Source organism: Camelus dromedarius, chromosome 7, assembly GCF_036321535.1.
Source record: "Camelus dromedarius isolate mCamDro1 chromosome 7, mCamDro1.pat, whole genome shotgun sequence".
Taxonomy (NCBI): domain Eukaryota; kingdom Metazoa; phylum Chordata; class Mammalia; order Artiodactyla; family Camelidae; genus Camelus; species Camelus dromedarius.
In genome coordinates, this window is record NC_087442.1 from 10,153,081 (window position 1) to 10,174,957 (window position 21,877).

The following is a 21,877-nucleotide window of genomic DNA, read 5'->3' on the forward strand; positions in this document are numbered from 1 at the left end:
TCTGTCTAAGTTCAGAATTAATTGTCCGTAACTGTGACGCTCAGAGAGTATTCCACATTCCAGAGCACACTTGCTCCCATGGATGCCAGTGCAGATCTGGTGAATCATCATTAAATGCTGCTTGCCAGGAAGTCTTGTGAATGCTTTTCATTTATGCCCACAACAGTCCTACAGAACAGTAACTATTACTATCTCTGTTGTTCAGAGAGGCAGACACAGAGCTAGCAAGCGGTGAGGCCACATGTCCAGCTCCAGAAGTTGACCTCTTGTCTCAGACTTTGAGCCACCACTACACTGTGTTCTGTTACTGGGTCTGCTACGGCCTGGACCTCTGCTTGCAGGGAGCTGTGTGTATGACTGCTGAGTCACAGAATGGCCCAGTGAAAACTGCTAAGACCCAAACAGGCTCTTTCTAGTTCCTGCAGGAATATTTAACCACCAGGGTCATTCATCTAAGGCACGTATCCCTCAATACCTAAGACTCCACCTCCTTAGTCTGGAGGATTTTGAAGCTCCCATGCTTCAAATGACAACTTGGTGGAGTCCTAGAGGAAGCTTGTCTTCAACGCAGGGCTTGTATCCAAGTGTTCTTCGCTCATTCTTAAGGACATGCAAACTTCCATCCTCACGTCTGAGAGCAGGGTCAACGGGAAGCATACATTCCTGTAGGTTATTAGCTCAGTATCTGAAATACCCAAAGTCCTAGCAAATTGTGTAAATTTCGAAGGACATAAATCACCCAGTGGTACTTTAGGGAAGCAGTAGTGGCTGCTTCAAAGTTTTAAAGGAGGTAAAAGGACTGTGGCTCTATTTTGTCCCCTGAGCCCAATATAGCCACTGACTTATTAGAGGAATGGGCAATTCATTTCAAAACATTAACGCACTGGCAGTTGGTCACACTAAATGGAACCACAGAACCTCATACGTCTGGAAAATATTGTTGAAATTAAATAACAAGCACTGCTAAAGGGAATTAAAGTGATTTTTATCTTGAATAAATAGACATGGATTCCAGGGTCACCTATGTTGCTCTTTGTCTCCCCCTTGTGGCCATACAGAAAACCTTACAGCTCCTGACCATCAGCTGCAACAGTGAAATTATTCTCGTGGAATTTTTTCCATTTTCTTTCTATTTAAATAAAACTTCCTCTTAGTTTCATTATTTCATTTCTTCTGCTTTGGAGGGGAGGTGTTATTTTACTATTATTTTCTAACTTAATATGATTTTAGTTCAATTTATTTTCAGTCTTTTTTCTTCTCTTACGTTAACTTTTAAGATACATACATTTTTCAGTGGTCACTTTTTACTCTATCTTTTCTCAAGCAGACAGTTCATTCTCTCTGTCCCACCTCTTGTCAGCTACAGTAGCAAGGCTTTGGTGAAAAGAACAACTGAAAAGTCTTTCAAAGTCTGTCATAAATTAAAAACTAGCTGAAACTTAAACTAGACAAATATCTTCATAATCCATCAAAACCCACCCCCATTTAGGTAATGAAAATGTTCAAAATTGATTGTGGTAATGATTGTACTACTCTAGGAACATACTAAAAACCACTGAATTATATACATTTTAAATGGGTGAATTGCATGGTACATGAATTATGTCTCAAAGTGTTACCAAACAACCTCTAAAAAACAAAAAACAAAAACAAAAACAAAAACAAAACCCACACCCATTTAACACAAAGTGCTGCACCTTTTATAAATGCTAAAAGGAACAAATAAATCCAGCAAATTAATCACTAGGAACCCTAGCTTCCAGTGTATGGATTTTCAAACTTTAGCTCTTGGTGAAGTGACTTTCAGTGCCATGGTTCTTTGTAAACCATCAGCACCGACCCCAGGTGGCTTGTGAGGCATCCCCAGAGCAGCTGGCCATGCCCTGCACCAGGATGCATCGCTTTGGACTGTTATCAGAGGGCAGTCGTCCAGCTCAGAATGGTCAGTCTTGCCCTGTCTGGTCAGGAGCAGTATTTCAATTTCCTAGACGAGGATTAAAGAGCAAAGATGAAACCCAAAGGATGAGCCTCCTCCAAGGACACTGAGACAGGACGTGCCCAGAGCAGTCACCAACCTCATTGCTTTTGCTCATTTTGTTAAAGGCCTTTCCTCAGCCAGCCACCATTTCCTGTCATTTTTTTGGTCCATGTTTCTCACCAAAGGTGACAGAAGCTTTGCAGAGGCTCCTTTGCTCACCACAGGGAAATACCATCATGATGGTGGTGATATCATGATGGTGGCATCTGGAGAACACACTTGGAGGCTGAGACAACCTCAGAGTCTGAATCATCTCAGTCCCAGTAACAGACCCAGATGCAGAGAGAAGTGACCCGGAGACCCGCAAGGAGCACCACTGGGTGTCGTTCAGGTGTTCTGGGAGGTCTCCCAGCCAAGCACCACTGTCCCAAGAGGGAGCAGGAAGAAGGATATTCCCAAAGATCATCACATCCTCTTCCCTTTGTGCAGCACCTCCAGACCATCCCGCCGTCCCTCCTACATGGCGGACGCCTCTCACACCAGACCTGAGCTACAGTCACAATCAGATGGGCTTCTCCGACTGCTTCTGGAGCGTGAATGTCCCCGCTGTGCAGGCACGGAGGGAGGAAGGTTTCTCTGAAGTTCTCTCTTTGTGTGATGGAACTGGGGTTTCTGTGCTTAGGGCTTAAACGTAACACTGACAGGATGTGAGCTAATGGGTCCTTGGATCAAAGAAAGACATAAATGCAAGTGTTTCAGTTGGAGCCTCCAGGTGCCCAAAGTGCACGAGAGAAGTTTCTTTCCTGTTGATCTGCTTTCTGTTTCTGATTTTCTTTGGTTCTCTTTCTTTTGTTTTTTCCCACAGTTATCCTTGTTAGGTCGTATCAGACAAGAGTCTGATTTTGTCTGTTTGGCTGCCATAGGCAGAGCATCAGGGCTGAGAGGAATTTAGGGACCTCGTCCTGTTACACGGTAGGTGAGAAAACTGCAACCTGGGGAGGTGAAAGAGGATGCTCTGTCCCCAGACCTGCTGGATCCAACGGGTGGGCTGGGGCAGCAGCAAAGAAGAGGCGTCAAAACAAAAGTCATTTTCAAAAGAATTTTCACATTTGTTTTTGAAAAAAAAAATTGAAGTTTTCACCAAAAAAAAAAAATCAGAATTTTGTTTGCTCTTCTTTTACAGTTTAGTATATGGTGTGGTTTCCAATTACATATGGAATGTGTGAGGGGAGAGCTACCATCCAGTCAGTGTCGTGGGTGTAGCGTCCCTTATCGGGTTCAGAGTGTCACACACGTGGTGGCAGGTCACAATCTGTTCTTGTTCTCATGACCTTTACAATCGCGAAAGGAGAAACGTCAGATACTGTATCTTCTTTCAATCAAATTAGACTTGACTCTGAGCCTACGTCCTCTTGGATTAGTAGGAAATTCATTGTCTGTTAAGCACTGGGGAATTTTCAATCTCAGCTCAGTACTTAAGCAAAAAACGTTCAGGAAGTCTCCCTCTGGTCCCTGGTCCACAATGGCTACAGCCGAGATGCCCACTCTCCATGGTCTCAGCAGTGGTTCTGCTACTTAATTAAGGTAGGACATCTTTACAGAGACTGAGTCCACTTTCTCTAGACATAGCACCCAAATTCTTCCTCCCTCACCCCTTAGACTCCCACCTCCCTGGGGACACTTTACAGAGTCTGGCTACAGTCACCCATCCCCACGGGGCCCACAGAACGCCTTCACCTTCTCAGCGTCAGTTCATCTCCTATGTCATTCTCACTGCTTCCACCTCCACACCCTCTCCTAAAGGCTCTCAAGTCCTTCCCTCCCCACCCACTGGGAAGTTTAAACTTTCAGAAAATATCCAGGGGCTATATGTAGAAAATTTCATTTTTTGGTTTTGTAATGAAAACTTTTTCTTGGCTTTAAGGCAGCCACATCATAAGTTACTTCTGAACAGGAATATGTGCTGTTCCTCTACCTGCAGCTCCACTGCCCCAGTCACAGGTGTTCAGGCTAGTGTACTGAGTGGAGGACGCCTGCCCCCGCGTGGCTGTCCCCATGCCCACCCGGGACCTGTCATCAGACTGGTGATCTAGCACGTTTCTTTCTCTCTTCATGGATCCTGATTTTCTGAGATGAAAGGGAATCAGATGTCAACTATCTCTAAAGCCTCTGATGAAACCACAATGGCTCTTATATCATACACCTATCTCTTTTTCCAAGACTTTCTCCAACCAAGCTTACCTCCTCAGCTTCTTCTCAAGCAAAGCAGGAGATTAATTTTTATCTTTCTCTAAACATTTAACTATTGTCTCTGAAATATTTTTTTCTGAGGCTGAAAAGTACTCTCCCAGGATTCATTAAGCAAAGCAACTGATTGCTTCATCCAAATAAAAAGACCTTTGCATATGCCTCTGCCACCACACTGATGATGGATCGAAGGACACACCTACTGGGCAGGATGTTAGCTAACTTTTTGGTTGCAGGGACTCAATGATCCTACAGAAAACTCCTGCCTTTCCTTAAATTTGCAAAGAGGAGACCAGATCTTTAAACTTTGAAAACCAGTCACCTGCAATAGCCCACAGAGTCTGGGCTAGTGCTAAAATGGAAATATTATGCCAAGCCTCCTGGCTTCTCAAAATGATAAACAATTTCTCCCCCTCTTCACCAGCCTCGGTGATTGGAAAAAGCCAGGGGGGAAGGTAGTGTTTTGTCGGGCTGAGAAGTCAGCAGACCATGCCTCTCAACCAAATGCCTGCTGCTCACATCCAAGCTGCAAAATGCACCGAAACCATGTTTCATGAGTCTTCACCCACCTCGCCAGGGCCTTCTATAAAAAGGTTCTATTCTCAGAATAAATACAGAAACTTTTCACCAGCCTTCTTCGAGTCATTTAAAATTCTTGTAATGAATGTTGGCAAAAGAGAAGGGGAGGGAAGGAGGAAATGGCGTCCTACAGAACAAAGAGGCTAGCATCACAGGCCATGTTCACATTTCCCAAGTGGACAGAGTCTCTGCTCTGGAAATGGCAGAAGATAAAGCTGAAAGACCATGATGGGGGGGACCCCAAGACCTCCACTCCCAGGCTGAAAGAGGCACTCGTGGTTTACCTGTGGTGCAGCTCTGAGGGGGATTTATGAGAACTGAGGATTCCAGGTCAGGTCAGTCCAAGCACGAAGTACTAAGAACCTGAAGCAGGTTAGTGGCGACAGGAATGAAAGAGACAGATTCTTGACAAAGCTTGATGATCAACTTGGACGTTCAAAGAGGAGAGAGGAAAAGGCTGATCATGATTCGAAGGCTGTGCTGTTTCCTATCATTTGGAGAAACCAAAAAAAGTGCTGAAAGCACAGGAATTTGCTTTTGATGGTGTAACTTGCCAGGCTCTTGGCAAAGACTCGACATGTAATAATGCTATCGACCCTCACTTCAAAATCCTCAAGGCTGGTATGATCTTCCTTACGCAAATGAGAAAGGTGAGCTGAAGTATTTGATCGAAGAGTAACAGTTGAGAAGGCAGAAATGAGTTCAATTTTCTACATACAAAGTTGGAGCAGGTTAGTGCAGTGCTCCATATGCTGATTAAAATGAAGAATTTATGTTCACTGGAGAAGTTCAGGATATGGATAAACTATGGGGATCATTTGTAGCAGCCACAAATGAAGGATAACTGGAAATGGGCAAAATGACGCTAGAAGAGAGGACAGCTGAGCTGGCAGAGGACAGAGCCAGGAAGAAAACCTAGGTTGGGGAACGGGAGGAAGGGACAGACAATGTCTTCCGTAGGTAACGTCTGAGTAATGAAAATAAATCAAGAGGGAGAGGCCCCTTAGAAATCATCTGTATGAAGAGTTCTAGAGCCTGGGGAACCAATGGAGAGGCAGCCGCACACACGACGTGAGCCTGGCTGCAGTTCTGTGGGGCAGGTCACCATGGGAGAGCAGGCAACTGTTGCCTTTCTCCATTTATTTATTTTTCATAATAATACTGAAATTACTAAACTTTTACTCATCTTTTTCACTGTTAACACTTGCACAGCTGGTACTATCCATTTATTTTTTGTTCATTCATTCCCTATACTGGAGTCTTTGCTCTCTTCTGCTGCAGCTGATTGAACCATGGCGACAACTCCCGCTGCTGCCTTTGAGGCCCTCATGTCTGGAGTGACAAGCTGGGATGTCCCCAAAGACCCCATCCCCAGTGAACTCCTTCTGACTGGAGAGGCCGCCTTCCCAGTCATGGTGAATGACCAGGGCCAGGTCCTCATTGCCGCCTCCTCCTATGGTCAAGGCCGCCTTGTGGTTGTGTCCCACGAGGGCTACCTGCTGGAGGCTGGCTTGGCCCCATTTCTTCTCAATGCAGTGGGCTGGCTCTGTCCCTCACGTGGGGCTCCCATTGGAGCGCACCCATCCCTGGCATCACTAGCCCAGCATCCTGCAGGGCTCTGGGGTTGAGGCCCAGGTTCAGCCAGAACCGGGAGAACCCCTGGGGGTTTACTGCATCACTGCCTACGATGACACCATGACTGCAGAGCTGATCCAGTTTGTGAAACGTGGAGGGGGCTTGCTCATCGGGGGCCAGGCCTTGTACTGGGCCAGTCAGCACAGCAGTGACAAGGTGCTGTCCAAGGTCCCAGGGAACCAGGTGACCAGTGTGGTCGGAGTGTACTTCATGGACATCTTTGGGGACAGAGGCCAACTCAAGGTTTCTAAGAAGGTGCCCAAGGACCCTCTCCACGTCGGGTGAGTAACGTGTCCCTGTGGGGAACGGGATCTACGTTAAATAGCGGTCTGTTCCCTATTTTTAAGGCTCTTCCAGTCTAGCAGAGGAGAAACCTGTCAGTATGAAATGGAATCACTACAAATTACTAATGTAGTTATAACAATGGCCCCTGACAAATAAAGGACAATATCTTCTTTGTTCTCTCCTATGGACTGAGCATTATACACCTCGAGGGCAGGATTTTTTGTTTTGTTTTATTTACTATCGTGTCTCCAAATTTTGAATAGTTAGAGAGTGCTGGTAAGCGGAGAGAACATCTACAAGGGTTATAGAGACAAGAATCACGTCTGTTCTGCTTACTGTCTACCGCTAGCACCCTGGTATCACTAGCATCGTGTAGTGCACCAGCTGGCATACAGCAGACACCAAATAAACACTGACGAATGAATGAAATTGAGAGTCAGTGTGTTCCAGGGATGGCAGGGAGAACATGTCAGGCTAATCCTTACACTCGGGGGCTTCTCTGCCCAGGAGTGTTCTGGAACAACTCGGGGAGGGTTATCTCTGAGCTGATGGAAGAGCTGATGGCTATGAAGCAACGGGCGGTCCCCTGACATCTCCTTCCACCGTGGAGCAGGGTCCCTTCTGTTTGCAAAGATTAGAGAGAACTTGGACAAATGATGGGGTCTCTCGTAACCATTAGATTGGAGCAAATGAATTTGACTTGAATCCCAAGAAGGTAAGTCAGTGTTTTTCCTCATTTGCCTAATTCCCCTGTGTATGTGAATCCACCTCGTTTTTTGGCACAGATGAATAGTATTCCATGGCACTGCTTATAGCATAGCTTCTCTTGTCATGCATAGGAACAGTCACCCTTGCAAAACAGAAAAAGAGTATGATAATGCTAATAGTTATATTCTGTGTACATATACTTTTCAGGATCAAGTAGGGATGAAAATGTAAAACTTAGAGAAACTGGGAAAAAGACCAGTTAGGCTGCACATAAGCTTGGACAGGAAGGTAAAGTCAGATGCTTTTCTGATTAACCTGGGACTACTTAAAATGTTCTGGGTCTCCTGGGACGACAGAGGAAATACAATCTATAAGGACATCACACATCACTTCATTTCTTCTTCCTTATTGCTTCCTTCAGGTTGGATGTATTATGGATACCCCATCATGTGCCATGTGCAGTCGGTGCCTGTATTCTTTAATGAGAAGATCATAAGGTCCAAAGGCATCTGAGGTCTCTCCCGTGAGATGGGCCCCAACCTGTGGCACTCTGGATGGATTATCCATCCCCATACCAGCGAGGCCATGTGCAACCTCTGATCAGTCTGTGTGAGTGAGACAGTCCTGGACACCCCAAGGGCACAGGCCCCTCTCCTCTGAGTCCTCAAAGTCGAGAGTGGAGGGTCAAAATGCACATGGACCCGGGAGCCCCCCTGAGTGACTGGAACCATTGGATGGCTCTGGAAGCCTATCTTCAGGTACAGAGCAGAAACGGAGGGAGACGGGGACGAAAGACCCCACAGCCGTGCACCATTCTGGTGGAGCCTCAAGACCCTTACAGCTCCTACATCACCCCTCGCCCTGTCACAGGCGCACCGCTTCCTCTGGACACGGGAGGTGGCTGCATGGTAGTGTCCCTCTGTGGCTCAGGCTGTACACGTCTAAAATGGGTAACATGTTTCCCACTCCTCTCTCCCACCTCAGACCTTTGTAGAAATAAATAAAAGTGAGTAGAGTCATTGTGAAAAGTGCACCAAGACAACAAGACTCCGGCCAGAAGACCTTGAGGGGGACTCCCAGCTCTGCCAAATGTAAACCAGAATGGCTCCTCCTGAGTTATCTTCATAGCCCAGAACACAAGAACGTCGCCTCACTTAACGATGCATTGTAAGGACATACGCTGGGGAAGGTGACCTGGTAGCAAACTTCTCAAAATGGTATCTTCTTACTCAAGCTCCAAATGTGGATGAGTCTTGGTTTCATTATAAAATAAATAATACGTGTGCAATGTTTTTCAAAAACCTTCCCTTCCATCTTCCCATCTAATCCTTGCCAGGCGTATAAAATACACTTAGGATGTATTATCACAATCGTCATTTCACAAGTGCAGAAACTGAAGGCTTAAGTGAGTGATTTGCCATCAACCTTACACTTGACGAGAAAGGGACAGACCGAGAACTCAGGATCAGTGTTCTAACTCCAATTCCCCGTGCTTTTGGCACCACAGCACACTGTCTCTGGATGTCCACAATTCCAAACACTCTGAGATTCCTCAGTAATAAGTAATCTGTTTGAGCATCAGCATGAAACAGTCACAGTGCCAGCCAGAAGCTGGATCTACAAGTTTAATGCAAAGCCCCTGGGGGCAGAGTCCCTTCACTGCTCCCTACCTAGACTACTATCACTCTGGGTCTGAGACTCAAGTCCAGGCCAGGCAGCCACCTCCCTGACTCCTCACCTTCCATCCCCACCACATGGTCAAAATTCAAGTCCCTGGTATCTGCCATCCAAACTATCCCAACAGCCTCTTCTCTAGCCTCCCTGCTTCTGCCCACAATCCCAACTGACCAATCTTCCAAAGTGCTGCCAAACCACACATTTCAGCTAAAAACCCTTCAGTAACACTCTGATGCCTTCAGGTAGAATGCCTCACTCTTCAGTAACTGGCCCTGCCTTACCCTCCTGCTTCGAGTTCTAGGTCCCCAGCCTTTTATTCTTTCAAATCCAAACTGTTTACAGTTTTCTGAACACATCACCATGGTTCATGTTTCCGTACATCTGCAAATATTGCTCTTTCTCCCTGAAATAGTTTTGCTTTCTTTATACACAAGGAAAAATGTTCATCTTACAAAATCAGGTCATTTGTCACCTTCTCCAAGAAGCCTTCCTTGAGTATGTTCCTTTGAGATACTATCTGCTTGCTCCCCCATGTTCGTTTGTATTCGAGTGACACCACATTGCCACTTATTTGTTAATTTAACTTAACTGATTAAAATATAATTAAACGTATTTAATAAGTTGATCACAATGAGTATCAGATATCTCCTAATGGCTCAGTCTGTGGTTGCAGCTGAGCAACAATGAAAGGATGACAGTAGCGATGGTTGAGACACTAGCTTGTCTTCGAGGCAGTGCTTCTCCAGGGTCATAGGTTCCTAAATGATGGGCCACTGTGTCCCTTCCAGCTCTAAAGTTTACAGTCCTGACTAACTAAGTCAGGGGCCTGCCAGGAACTGTCCCTGAGCACCTCTCTCTCTTATTATCTGAGTCCATCCTAGCTCTATCCACAAAGAATGCATTCTCCTTACCTAACTGTCCGTCTCCGTAAGGCAACATGGCAGACTTACCAAGAGTCAAGTCTTCGACAAAGAATAAAAATCTCATTACGTCAGGGTGGTATGTGTGTTTTCAAATGGAAGGGTTCCACTTCTCAGCTACACAAGATGAGACAGTACCCTCACCAAAATCAGACTAAAATCTTTACCACTAAGCTTAGGAGTGAGCGAAATAATAATTCTAAAAGTAACTACCATCTACTGAGAACCTATCACGGACCAGGTGATACACAAGCACAGACTGAATCTCTGAAAATGGAGGGAGGCAGAATGAGACATGACACCAGTCACCAGAGTGAACATATTCGAGAATGCAGAAGGACAGAGCCACTGGTGAGAATTAAACCAGTGTTAAAGGTGGCTTATAACGAAGGATAGCGTGTAATTTTACATGTATGTGGAGGGGGAGTGGCTTCTATAGACTAGACACCTCATTCTTCCCAGCTCCTGGAGGCCTTTGGGTGGGAGCCCTTCATCCGGCTCTTTGCTGAGTAAAGACCCTGTCTGACATCCCCAAAGACAAGCCTGGCAAGATGAATCTGTCGGTGAAGAAGTTCTCTGAAAAGGTGCAAAGAAACTAGTTCCTTTCTCTGAGGCCTGGAGCTGGCCGGTCCAGAAGGAAGTGGCTGACAGCTTGGTCTGTCTGCCTGGGAGGCAAGAAAATCCCATGAAATCATACGCATCTTTAGAAAGGAGTGAAGAATTGTTCACTTTAAAATAGATCGTTGGATGCAGAAGATCGAATCCTCATGTAATCAACCCAAATTCCAACTTTATATTTTTCTCAACCTTGTTCAGACTATACTAACTCTTTCGCAAGGCAGAGATTAAATTAAACAGTGATTTTTCAAAATTAGTAATATGTACAACTCAACCATGTTTTCTCTAGTTTTATTTTTTAATCCTGAGATTTGTTTCTTGATTGTTTAGTGTTTTACATTTGCTTTATCGGGTGACCAGAGTTGCTCAGACTCAGAGACTTAACCCCAGGAATGTCTTTCTCTGGATGCCTTTAGAGCACCCTCCTCTTTATCCTAAAATTATGTCATACATTTCACAAATATCTTTTGTTTGCATGGTTTGAGCATGGTAGGTGGTCAACAGAAACTTGTTGCAAATGAATAAAAACAACTGCATGGTAGAGAATTCAGTGTGTGCCAGCCAGTAAATGCTTTAACTGGACTAAGTCATTTCCTGATTGCAGCGACCCTATGAGTAAGGAACTATTACAGGCATTCCAAGCAGGAGAATGTGTTCCTGGAAAGTAAATCTCTAGCGTGATAATAGTTAAAAATTTCATGAAGATATACTCCATATGCATGAGGAGGGAGGGGAGTATGGTTATATATTTACCCTCACAGCATTCTTTAGAACTGTTCCCGTAGCATAGAGGACCACACGCATCCATCTCACCTCTACAGATGGGAGCTGCCACACAGCCTACCAAACATCCACTGTGGCCCCTTTGGGGAACATTTAGAGAATTCACTGACAATTTAAAGTCTGTTATCCGAGAAAATTTGATGTCAGTGCCAGAAAGATAGACCAAGACAAGCAAACAAAAGAAATATTGGCTTGTTCATGCAGACAGGGGAAATCTTTGTAAGGCATACATGGCTGCTTTTTGGTCAGGGGTTTCCGTGCTGGAGGATCAGCGTTGCAAACCCATGCTGAATGGAGTACTGTTAAGCCACGTGTGCCTGTATCATCTTCACTAGCACACAAGGAAATTTAAATTTCAAAGTGACAGATGGCAGAGCAAGAATTTGAAACAGATTATTAGATTCCAGATGCAGTGTCCTTCACTGAAAGAACATATGACCATAGCTACTATTCCTCTGACTACAAGAGCCAGATATAAGCTGACAGAGCAATAATTAATTAATTAATTAATTAATTAATTAATTAATTTGCCCCTTTTCCAGCGGACGACTTTACTTTCACCTGTTCTATGAACCCTCTTCTTGGGAACTGCCTCTGCCTTCTCCATGATTGGAATGGGGTTGTCAATCAAGGGACCACAGCATTCCCAATATAAAGTAAGTACAAGACCACACAGAAAACCAGAGTACTCCACCCCCTAGACCTAGTGACTGGGCCACAGATGTTCACGTGACTTAAATAGAACCAAGCCGTGTCCTTTTTTGATAAGTAGTAAAGTCACTGGTAGAAGAAGAATGAATTTTTTTAATGAGATCACAGCTTCTATGAGCCATTTAGTTCAGGAGCTGCCTTGCAATATCGTTTTCACACAAAAGGGAGCCTGATGGACAATAAAACCCACACAAAGGAAAACAACGACAAATCAAAGCTCTGTGTCCCTAAGGATACTGTCCAAGGATCTAGATCTAGCAGTGCTTCAAGCTCGAGGTCAACTGCCGGACTTCTGTTTCTTGAATCAAGAAACGGCTTCCTTTTGTTTTTACCCGTTGGAGTTCAGGTCCTATTAACTTGTCATCAGAAAAGTCCAACTAAAAACTCCCCTTTCTTAAGTGCTCTCCAGTTTGCTGTTGGAGCAAATGTGACTCCTACCTTTCCTCACCGGGGACATGCCTCCTGGTTTCAAATCTCTTTCCTCCACTCATCGTGGGTGAGCTGCAGGACATGAGCCCAGTGAATGATAACACAAGCCAGTTTTCCATTGATGGTAAAGGTAACCAATGGTCACCAAGGCCTTCGCCTGTAGAATTCCGTGATTCTGAAACCAAACAGTCTTGTTTTTAAAGGTACCTTTGGACAGAGAGGATAGACAAAGACTTTGGGTTTTTTTCCCCAGCTTTGGAAAGAGAGGAGTCTAGTCAGAAAGGCTGACCACTGGTTCTTGGTCTCCTCTTTGGGGTTTCAACTTAAAAATCCTTTCTCAGAGGGAACACCATGCCCAGCCGTGTCCTGGCTGTGCACACTGTTTACCTGCAGTCACACCACCCATGCTTCACTCAATACTTCTCATCACGTTCGCATTTAATGTGTGTTTAATGTTCTCTTACCTCACCAGACCGTGCATTTCATGAAGGCAGGGCTGATGTCTGTGTTTCTCAGAGCTTTATCTTGAATGCACAGTGCAGTTCCTAACGCATCAAGAGTTCTGGATGGATAGGGATTTGTAATAGACAGGTACTTGACGGACAGGTGTTTCCCAACACCTGTCACCATTAAGTGTCTCATAGAGGCCTATGATATTTACTGAAATTCCAAGAAATTCTTCCATTATTCTAGAAGGAAGCTGTAATGTGACTTCAGTTTTTTCTTTTTTTTTTCCTACCTCATACCAAGCTACAACAATTTTGATTACATTACTGATCAGACTGGACAAGAGGGAACTTTCCATTGGTCTTCTACCCACCCTTTTTATATATTCAAGATTCAGCACTTAGGAGAATGTTTTCAGGAAAATTTTTGTGGAGGCTGATGTTGGAAACTTTCAAGACATATAATTAGTTTGTAACTAAATTCCTCAGGCTTTGACATTTTATGGTCTCTGTCTTCACTTCTTCCCACACCTGTTTCTTTTCTCTCCTCACTTGAACTTGACAATGTTAATTATCTCTGAATTATCACTTCCCCCAGGCCTGTTATATGTTATTAAATTCTGGGTCAAGGACATTCCTCTAAACCAGGGTGACCCCAAGTCTCTCTGTATCAACCAAGATGACTCCGGTCTTCTCCTGTCTGTCCTCAAGGTGGCACCCTCAGCACAGGCACCAGCCTCCTCAACTCCCAGCCCTTAATTACTAGAAAGAAAAGACCTTTTCTAAAACTCTAGCACAGCATCGGACGGCCCTTAAGAGATCCAAGGAGATAGTATCACAGGGCAAAAGAAAACCGAGAGCCTGCCCCACACAGAGAGGTTTACAGAGCAAGAGAGGCTACGCTCTCCACGTCCAGAGAAGGCAGACTGGGGGAACAGAGAAATCTCAAAAATGCAAGGACGATTCAATTCTAGAATATCTAGCACATTCACTTAATTCATAGACTGTAAGAGAAAAACTTTATAATCATAACAAAAAATAGTTCGAAAAATTCAAGACCTAGTCATGATTAAAGAAACTTTCTATAACAAATAGCATATCTACCAGAAACCTTTAGCAAGCATTATACTAAGTGGCAAAAAGTTAGAAGCACTCACATTAAATTCAAGAACATGAGAAGAACGTTCACTCTTAGTGCTACCTTCAGCATATCCTTGGAGGTCCTTATTAATGCGTTACGGCAAGAAAAATAGACACACTGGAAATGAAGGGGAAAATAGTCATTATTTTCAGAAAATATAACCCTCTATATTTTGAGAGTGGACCTATAGACTAAGCTGATAAAGAGGATGTGATGGAAACAGGTAAAGAAGTCAAAGATGACACCTAGGGCTCTCGGCGTGAGCCCTCAGTGTTTTCCGTACCTTTAACTGAGACAGTGGGAAATGAGAGTATGGGACTAAGAGAAAATATTAAATAGGCAGTTTGATATATGAGTCTAGACTTTAGAGGTTTGGTGTACAGAATTAAGAGGATATATTAGATAGGCAGTTTGATAGATGAGTCTAGACTTCAGAGCAGAGGTCAAGTCTGAAGATACAAATTTAGAACTCATTAGAATATAGATGGTATTCAAAGCTTTAGACCACACTGAATTCCTTAAGGAGAAGAAGAAGACTAAGAATGCTGTAAGCCACTATTTTGAGGCAAGAAAATGAGACTGGGAAGGACTAGCTTTGTGAGATAAGAGGAAAGCCCAAATTTATTATAGTCTATCACAGAACTGTGGAAAAGAAGATATTTTTTATAGCAGAGGAGGGGGAAGATGTCAACAGTCCTGCTGTTAAATGCTTATGGAAAAGTCATGTAAAGTGAAGTTTGGAGATGGAACTTTGGGATCAGTCTTCGGGGAGGCTGTTGGCGATCTTGTCAGGGTAGGTGGTGGCTGAGTCAGAAAACACCTGGGTAGGTTGGGGAGAACAGGAGGTGAGGAATTTGAGACATCCATATTCAAAGCACTTTTGGTACATTTTTCTTAGTAAGGAAGCAAAGAAAGAGTGGTAACTGGAGGGATAAAGGACTAAGAGAAAAGTTTGTTTTTTAAGATGATGAAATACCAGAGAATATTTCTAAGATGAAGATGTGAATAATCCAGTATGAAGGGAGAAACTGACTTATGTGCTTGAAAGGGGGAAAAGATAAATCTAGTTCTATATGAAATCATAAAGAAGTTTTCAAGTAATAGGAAAGAGATTCAATAGAACATGATTCATGGATCAACCAAAGTCATCTTCTATTAATTCAATTGGATTTGAAATTTGTTGTATGCTTGGTGTTTAAGAGACTAATGCGTAAAAGATTTTTTTTCTTTTAAAGGTAGGTAATTAACTCAGAGATTATTTTCATAATAGTAAAACATCTGGGCTTTTTTCCCTTAATGATAGCACCTTACTTCTCAGTGTATCTTTGGGATGAATCTGTATTGACAAAGTACTTACTAATTCATATCCAGAATCCTTGTATGGGTGAAAAAGTGGAAATTTGACTGGATTCATACAGATTGCCTCTTTGCTCTCAACTCATTTCATTCTATTTAATTTTAAACAAACACAGGGGCTTTTTTAAGTTTTTTTTTTTTCCTTTTTTGGCTGCTCAGCATTTGGATTCTCATTCTGTTTGGGGTCTTCCTCAAACAGTCTGAGTCTCTGTGGAAGACAATGTCCTTCTTCAAAGCACATGGACTGAAGAGGCCCTCAACCCTGGAGCTCACAAGTAGTCAGCCATGCCCACTGGGACACCGAATACCAAGCAGATGACACAAAGGGAGTGTAAAGTATGGGGTTAATTCTGTTGGTGACATCCAGTGGCCAGTGACCACAGCAGCCACGTCCTAACCAAACTCTTCTTGTAGCATAATATTTGCTGCACTCCCGAACATGTAGATCCAGTTCCTAGTGTATTCAGGCCCGTCTCTCCACACACACCATTAGTTATGAGAGCTGCCCAAATTACTTCCAGTAAATTTCTTCCCTGCAGAAGTTAGCCAAGGCTTTCTTTTCTGTTGCTTTCCAGCCAAGACCCCCAAGTGCTACACCAGATATACACACAAATGTACAATCCCCAGGCCAATCTGATAGACTCTTTCTCCAAGAATTCTACCCAAATCTTGGAATGTCTGGAAGACCAAACAGTAACTATATTTTTTTTTCCTTTGCACTAGGTTCTATTTGGCTCCTGATAATGTAAATCTTGGCCACCTAAAGTTGGCTTTAGAGTCAGGCAGAAGGAAGAGAGAGAAAGAACGAGTGTGAGAACACATACATCCAGAGGACACAGCTCTAGAAAACAGAATTCATTCCTGTTTCGTCTTTGTGTGCCACTTTCCCCAGTGACTAACTAGTGCATTGCACACAAATTTTCAGGCAATATTTACTGAATAAATAAATCCAGAAAAAAAAATGAGAAAACAGTACAAAATCATGGAGAGGGAGCTGAAATAAGGTCAGAAAAATAAAGCATTCTCTTCCTTTCTCTACTACCTTGAAGTACTCTCCAGGCATCATTTTCTTTATTTGTAAAATAAGGAGGCAAAATAGCTCTGATTATCTTTCAGGTCAGAAATTCTTTGATTTGGGAATCAATATGCTGAAGATCGGTTACTAGGACTCAGAACTCTGTTGTGCAAGTTAAAAAAAAAAAAGATTCTTTCTTTGGTGAGAAAAAATGGGGTTGTATCTCATTTATTTTCCCGAGCACTCAGCACTCGGAATAAATGTAGGTTTCATTAATTGGTAAAATCATACATGCCAACGAGCTCACGCTTGCATACACAAGGATGAATTCCCACAGGAAGGTGCGTTCCTACCAGGAGCTGTACTTCGAGGTCTATGGGAAGTGTTACCTCTGAGGGGCCAAGCAAATCCACATCCCCACATTATTTCCTAAGGCTATCCTCGCATTCTTGGGGTTAAACTCACTGATGCAAATTGCGCAGCTGGGTTTTAATTAAAGCTCTGCCCCCACTTTCCCTGGGTTTTTTTTTTTACCATATACACTTCTCTTCCCTTAGTCACTTCTCTCTGTTCCCTTAAGTCCCTCCGCACAGGCCCGTGGTGGAGAGAGTTGACAATAATGAGGCCCCAGGAATTGGTTCAAAGCCTGCCGTGAAACTTTTTAAATTAAACCCTGGAGACTTTAAGAATTTTAATTAGAATGCATGATTTGAAGGGAACTGACATAACCCTGCCATCCAGCTGGCACAGTCCTGTGCCCATGGGTCTGCTGGGCTCTGGAGGCTAAAGCCCTGGCAGACAGAGCTGTTTCCCACCATTGACTGTCCTGCCCTGAACGTGGGCAGAGTCTTCCTTGAAGCTTTGGACAGTGTCCCCCAGTTCTCCTCTTGTTGAACAGTTAGGATGTATTTGATTTTCCACTATTAAAATCAGTTGCTTTGATGTCTATCTCTGGGGATAAGTCTCTGTGTTGGTGAAGATTTCCTCAAAATAGACTCCTAGGAGTGAAATTAGAGAGTGAATAGGCAAAAATAAATTAGGGACTCGTTGTAGATGTCAAATTCCTTTCCTTTCACTGACTCATACAAGCAAATATGTACTGAGTGTCTGTAAGTGCCAGGCACTCTTCTAGGAGCTGGGATATAGCCAAGAACAGGTGGACAAAGTTTCTGATCTCATGAAGTACGTATTCTAGTATTTAAGTAAGACACAAAACAGGAAAGAAAAATACATGATATAATTATAAATGTTCAAAATGTTACAAATGTTAAAAAAAAATACACCAAATGGAATGATAGGGAGTAGGGGTTGGCTTCTTCCCTTCTTTAGAGCCCCCATACAATTTATCAGCAGATTTGACCAGCTGTACCTGCTGGACAAAAGCAGAATTCAGTCACTTCTCACCATCTTTGTTGCTGTCTCCCTAAACCAAGTTACCGCCAACTTTTGCCTGGACTTTTGCAATACCTTCCTTTACCTCCATCTTACCTCCCTATGCTCTGTTCTCCCCACAGCACTCTGAGTCTTTTACAGTGTAAGTCAAATCAACTCAGCTGCAAAAGCACTTCGATAGCTTCCCCTTTCTGTGAATAAAATCCAGTCATTACCAAGGCCTATAAAGCAATCCATGGCCAGTACACAGCAACTTCCCAGCTCCCATCTCTACCACTCTTCCTCCCCCAGTGTTCTCCTCTCCAGTTCCAAACATGATACTGCCTCAGGGCCTTTGCACTTGCTCTTTCCTCTGTTTGGAATGCTCTTTCCCCTACTATTTCTCATTTCTTTAGCACTTTGCTCAAATATTACCTTTTAAGAGAAATAGTCACTGACCATGACAAATAAAATAGCATGGCACCCCCATGTCTTTCTCCTTCATCTGGCTTTATTTTCTGTCACTGCACTTATTATCCCTTGACATACTTATATGTACATTTTATTTATTGGCTACTTTTATCCACTAAGATAGTGGGAATTGAAAGATTTCAAATAGCACCATTATAATGGCACCAAAAAAACCAAAATACTTTGGTGTATTTTAACACAAAAATTTAGCAAAATATGTTTCTGACCTGTGCACTGAAAACTCTAAAAAGCTGATGAGAGACTTCAAAGACCTAAAATATGAGACATAACTTATTCATGAGTTGAAAGTCTTAATGTTATGATGTCAGTTCTCCCTCAATTGTTTTATAGAGTCTATGCAATCTAAATGTCATGGCAGGATTTTTTTTTGTAGAAATTGATAAGTTGTTCTAAAATTTACACAGGAAAAATACTCAAAAGAACTACAAGAGCTGAAACAATTTTGAAAAAAACAAACTTGGAAGACTTAAACTACCTCATATCAAGGCTCACTATAAAAGTATATTAATCAAGACAGTGTAGTGTTGGTGGAAGGGCAGACACATAGAGTAGAATCCAGATAATAGACTCATACATAAATGATCAACTTACACAAAGGTGTAAAGGAAATTCGATGAAAAAAGAATGATCTTGTCATGTAACATTTAGAATTATGGTTGTCTGTTACACAGCAATAGCTGACTGGAACACAAATTGATACACAGATGTGGGGTTCTGCCATAATAAAAACTTGAAATATGTGGCATTGGCTTTGGGCTTCAAGGAGACTGTCAGCAGAAACTTGAAAAAATGCTGTTATGTATTATACAGAGGCAAAACATTTGGCACAGATGTTGACTATGGTGACGTGTAACTCAAACTATCACTAATGAAATTATAGCATTAGGCGAAGATGTTTTGTAGAAGAATGTTGAAAGATGAACTGACTGCTACTAGCTACATTATTAAGGTGCTACCTGAAAGAGCTGAACTGAGGAAAGAACTGGTCAGTGCGCAAGAATTTAGAGGAAATTTAGTCAGTTGAGAATGTGCAGGGTTGGGTAATGAAGCAGATTCTCACCAATCAAAGGTATGCAAACTATCATACCACCTTGGAGCAAAGACAAAATCAAATATGAAATTATTGAAACATTATCAGAAGCATATAAAATTGGCTGGAAGCCGACAGAATCAGATTTGAAATAAACATAAATAAAGGTAGTTTCTGAAGCACAGAAGGCAAGAAAACCAGCTAACAGATGAAGGAGTCTAGTTAAGACGCCATGGATGGGATGGATGAATGGCAAATGTCTTCAGACTTGTCTTAGATCTCCTGAACATTCACATTTCAAGAGGAAGAAACAATCTGGCTCAGCACGGGCCACATGCCCAGCCCCTGAGAAGAGAAAAGGTCCTTGTTATTGTTTCATCTGATTATGACGGAGTTAAATCCTAAAACCAAATCTGGCTGCTGTCAGGAATGAAAATTTTAAAAAAAAATTTTTTTTAAATGATTGTCTTCCACACTGGGTAGTCACACATCTCCTACAGAAGATGGTGAAGTCCTTCTCACAAAACTTCCACTTATGCATGAGATTTACCACGTTAGTTCACCTCTTCTTCCTCTCACTCCTCACTAAAATGACAATTAAAGGATTACAAAAGGTACAAATCTTCAAGGATCAAGAAAATAGGAGTGGAGACAAGAGCAAATTTTAGTCTTTGCAAAATGGATGGGTAACCAACCTCACAGACTCAGAAACAGAAACCTATGCTAAAAACACAGTTGTCCTGAAGGCTAGATTCATACTGCAGATTATTAGAAAGTCTCTGGAATTGGGGAAGAGGGGGAGTTCGAAAGCTAAGTAACGTAAGGGCTGGTTTAAAAGTCTGCACAGAAGCAGTTAGATCCCTACAGCCAGCGAGCTGCCCCTCTTCCACCCCAGGTGAAGGCGGGGGAGGTTGCACTCTAGGAACTCTGTCCCTGGGGACATCCTGCATATCCAAGAGCAGGGGTAGTGAGTATACACTGAAAACAGCGACACTGAGTGAGGCTTCTTCCCCATCTCACCCTCGGATCCCCTTCACCCTAGCAATTGGCACCCAGACTTACACTCTACACGCTAGAGATGGCTGAATTTCTTTCTGAGTACACTGACCAGTCAGCAGAAGAAATTTACAGACGCTGACACTTGGAGGTCCCCTGCTGAGGCAGCAGAGGCACCACTCGATCGCTGAAGCCCACCCATCAGCAAGCTTTGTCTGTCCATACTGTGCTTCTAAATAGTCTTTATCGACTCATCACAAATATGACAGAAAGCTAGGATGTACCAGTCATCTTAAAAACCTCCAACACTAGAGAAAAGACACACACAGACACAAATCTCAGGAGAAAGAGAAGTATTACGAAAAACATACAATGTGTCTCCTCAGAGAAATTACATATGGTAAGGCATCCCTCAGGTAGAGCATCACATCACACAAGAAAAAGAAATGTCAGAGAATTAAATGTTCTTTAAAATCAGAATGTTGACAGTAGACATGAAAAATTCAATAAAAGTACAGGAAGATAGTCAAGAAAAATCTCACTTATAGAAGTAAAGCAAAAAGATATAGAGGAAAAAACTAGCGAAAATACATATGGAAGGAAGGAAGGAAGGAAGGAAGGAAGGGAGGAAGGAAGGAAGGAAAGAAGGAAAGGAAGGAAGGAAGGAAGAAAGAGAGGAGTGGCCCAGAAGATTCAATGCCTGAGTAGGAGTTCCAAAAAGAAAGAACAAGGAGAAGGGAACAATATTATCTAAAACACAATAAATGAGTACTTCCTGTAAAGAAAGGCCATGAGTTTCAAGACTGAATGAATCCACCAAGGCACTCATGCTTCATTTTAAAAAATGACCCACACCAAGGCTCAGTGCCATGATATGTCAGGTTACTCTGGACAAAGAGCAGACCTCAAATGTTTTCAGAGAGAAAAAGGGAAAATAGGTTATAGGAAAATGACTGAGGATCAGAATGCGATCAGACTCCTCAAAAGCAACACTGGAAGTCAGAAACAATGGAGTGACCCTTTACAATTCTGAGAAAGGATTTTTCAGCACAAAACATTACACCCCCTCAAAGTATGGCTCCGTTGTCCAGAAAGGTAAAGCATTATCAGACATGAAAGACCACAACAACTTTCTTTTCCCACATTCCTTTCATTTAGGAAGTTTCTAGAGGGATATTCTCCAACCAGTAAGGCAGTACAGGAGAGAGAGAAAACTTGAGAATGCAGGAGACAGGGACGCCAGAGAAAGCGAAGGTGATCCCTGGGGTGTGTAGAAGGGCGGTGCCAAAGGACAGCTGTGCTGTGAGCAAAGACCGACCAGCCCCGTGGGAGCAGGCGTCTGGGGCTCCAGGAGGGACATCCCCATGACAATGGTTGACTGACACATTGCTAATCTACTTAAATGTACTCAGCGATTGACACTGTGGGCTCAGTGCTCTGAGGTGAGGTAGTGGTCGGTA

At 43.0% G+C, this 21,877-nt stretch overlaps 1 protein-coding gene across 1 annotated transcript; it reads left to right on the forward strand.

The window, feature by feature from the left end:
- The first annotated feature begins 6,096 nt into the window (after nucleotides 1-6,096).
- Nucleotides 6,097-6,724, forward strand: LOC105105578 (TRPM8 channel-associated factor 2). Its single transcript, XM_010999381.3, is given in 2 exon segments — nucleotides 6,097-6,405; nucleotides 6,407-6,724. Coding segments are annotated over 2 exon segments (627 nt in total).
- The last annotated feature ends 15,153 nt before the right edge of the window (nucleotides 6,725-21,877 follow it).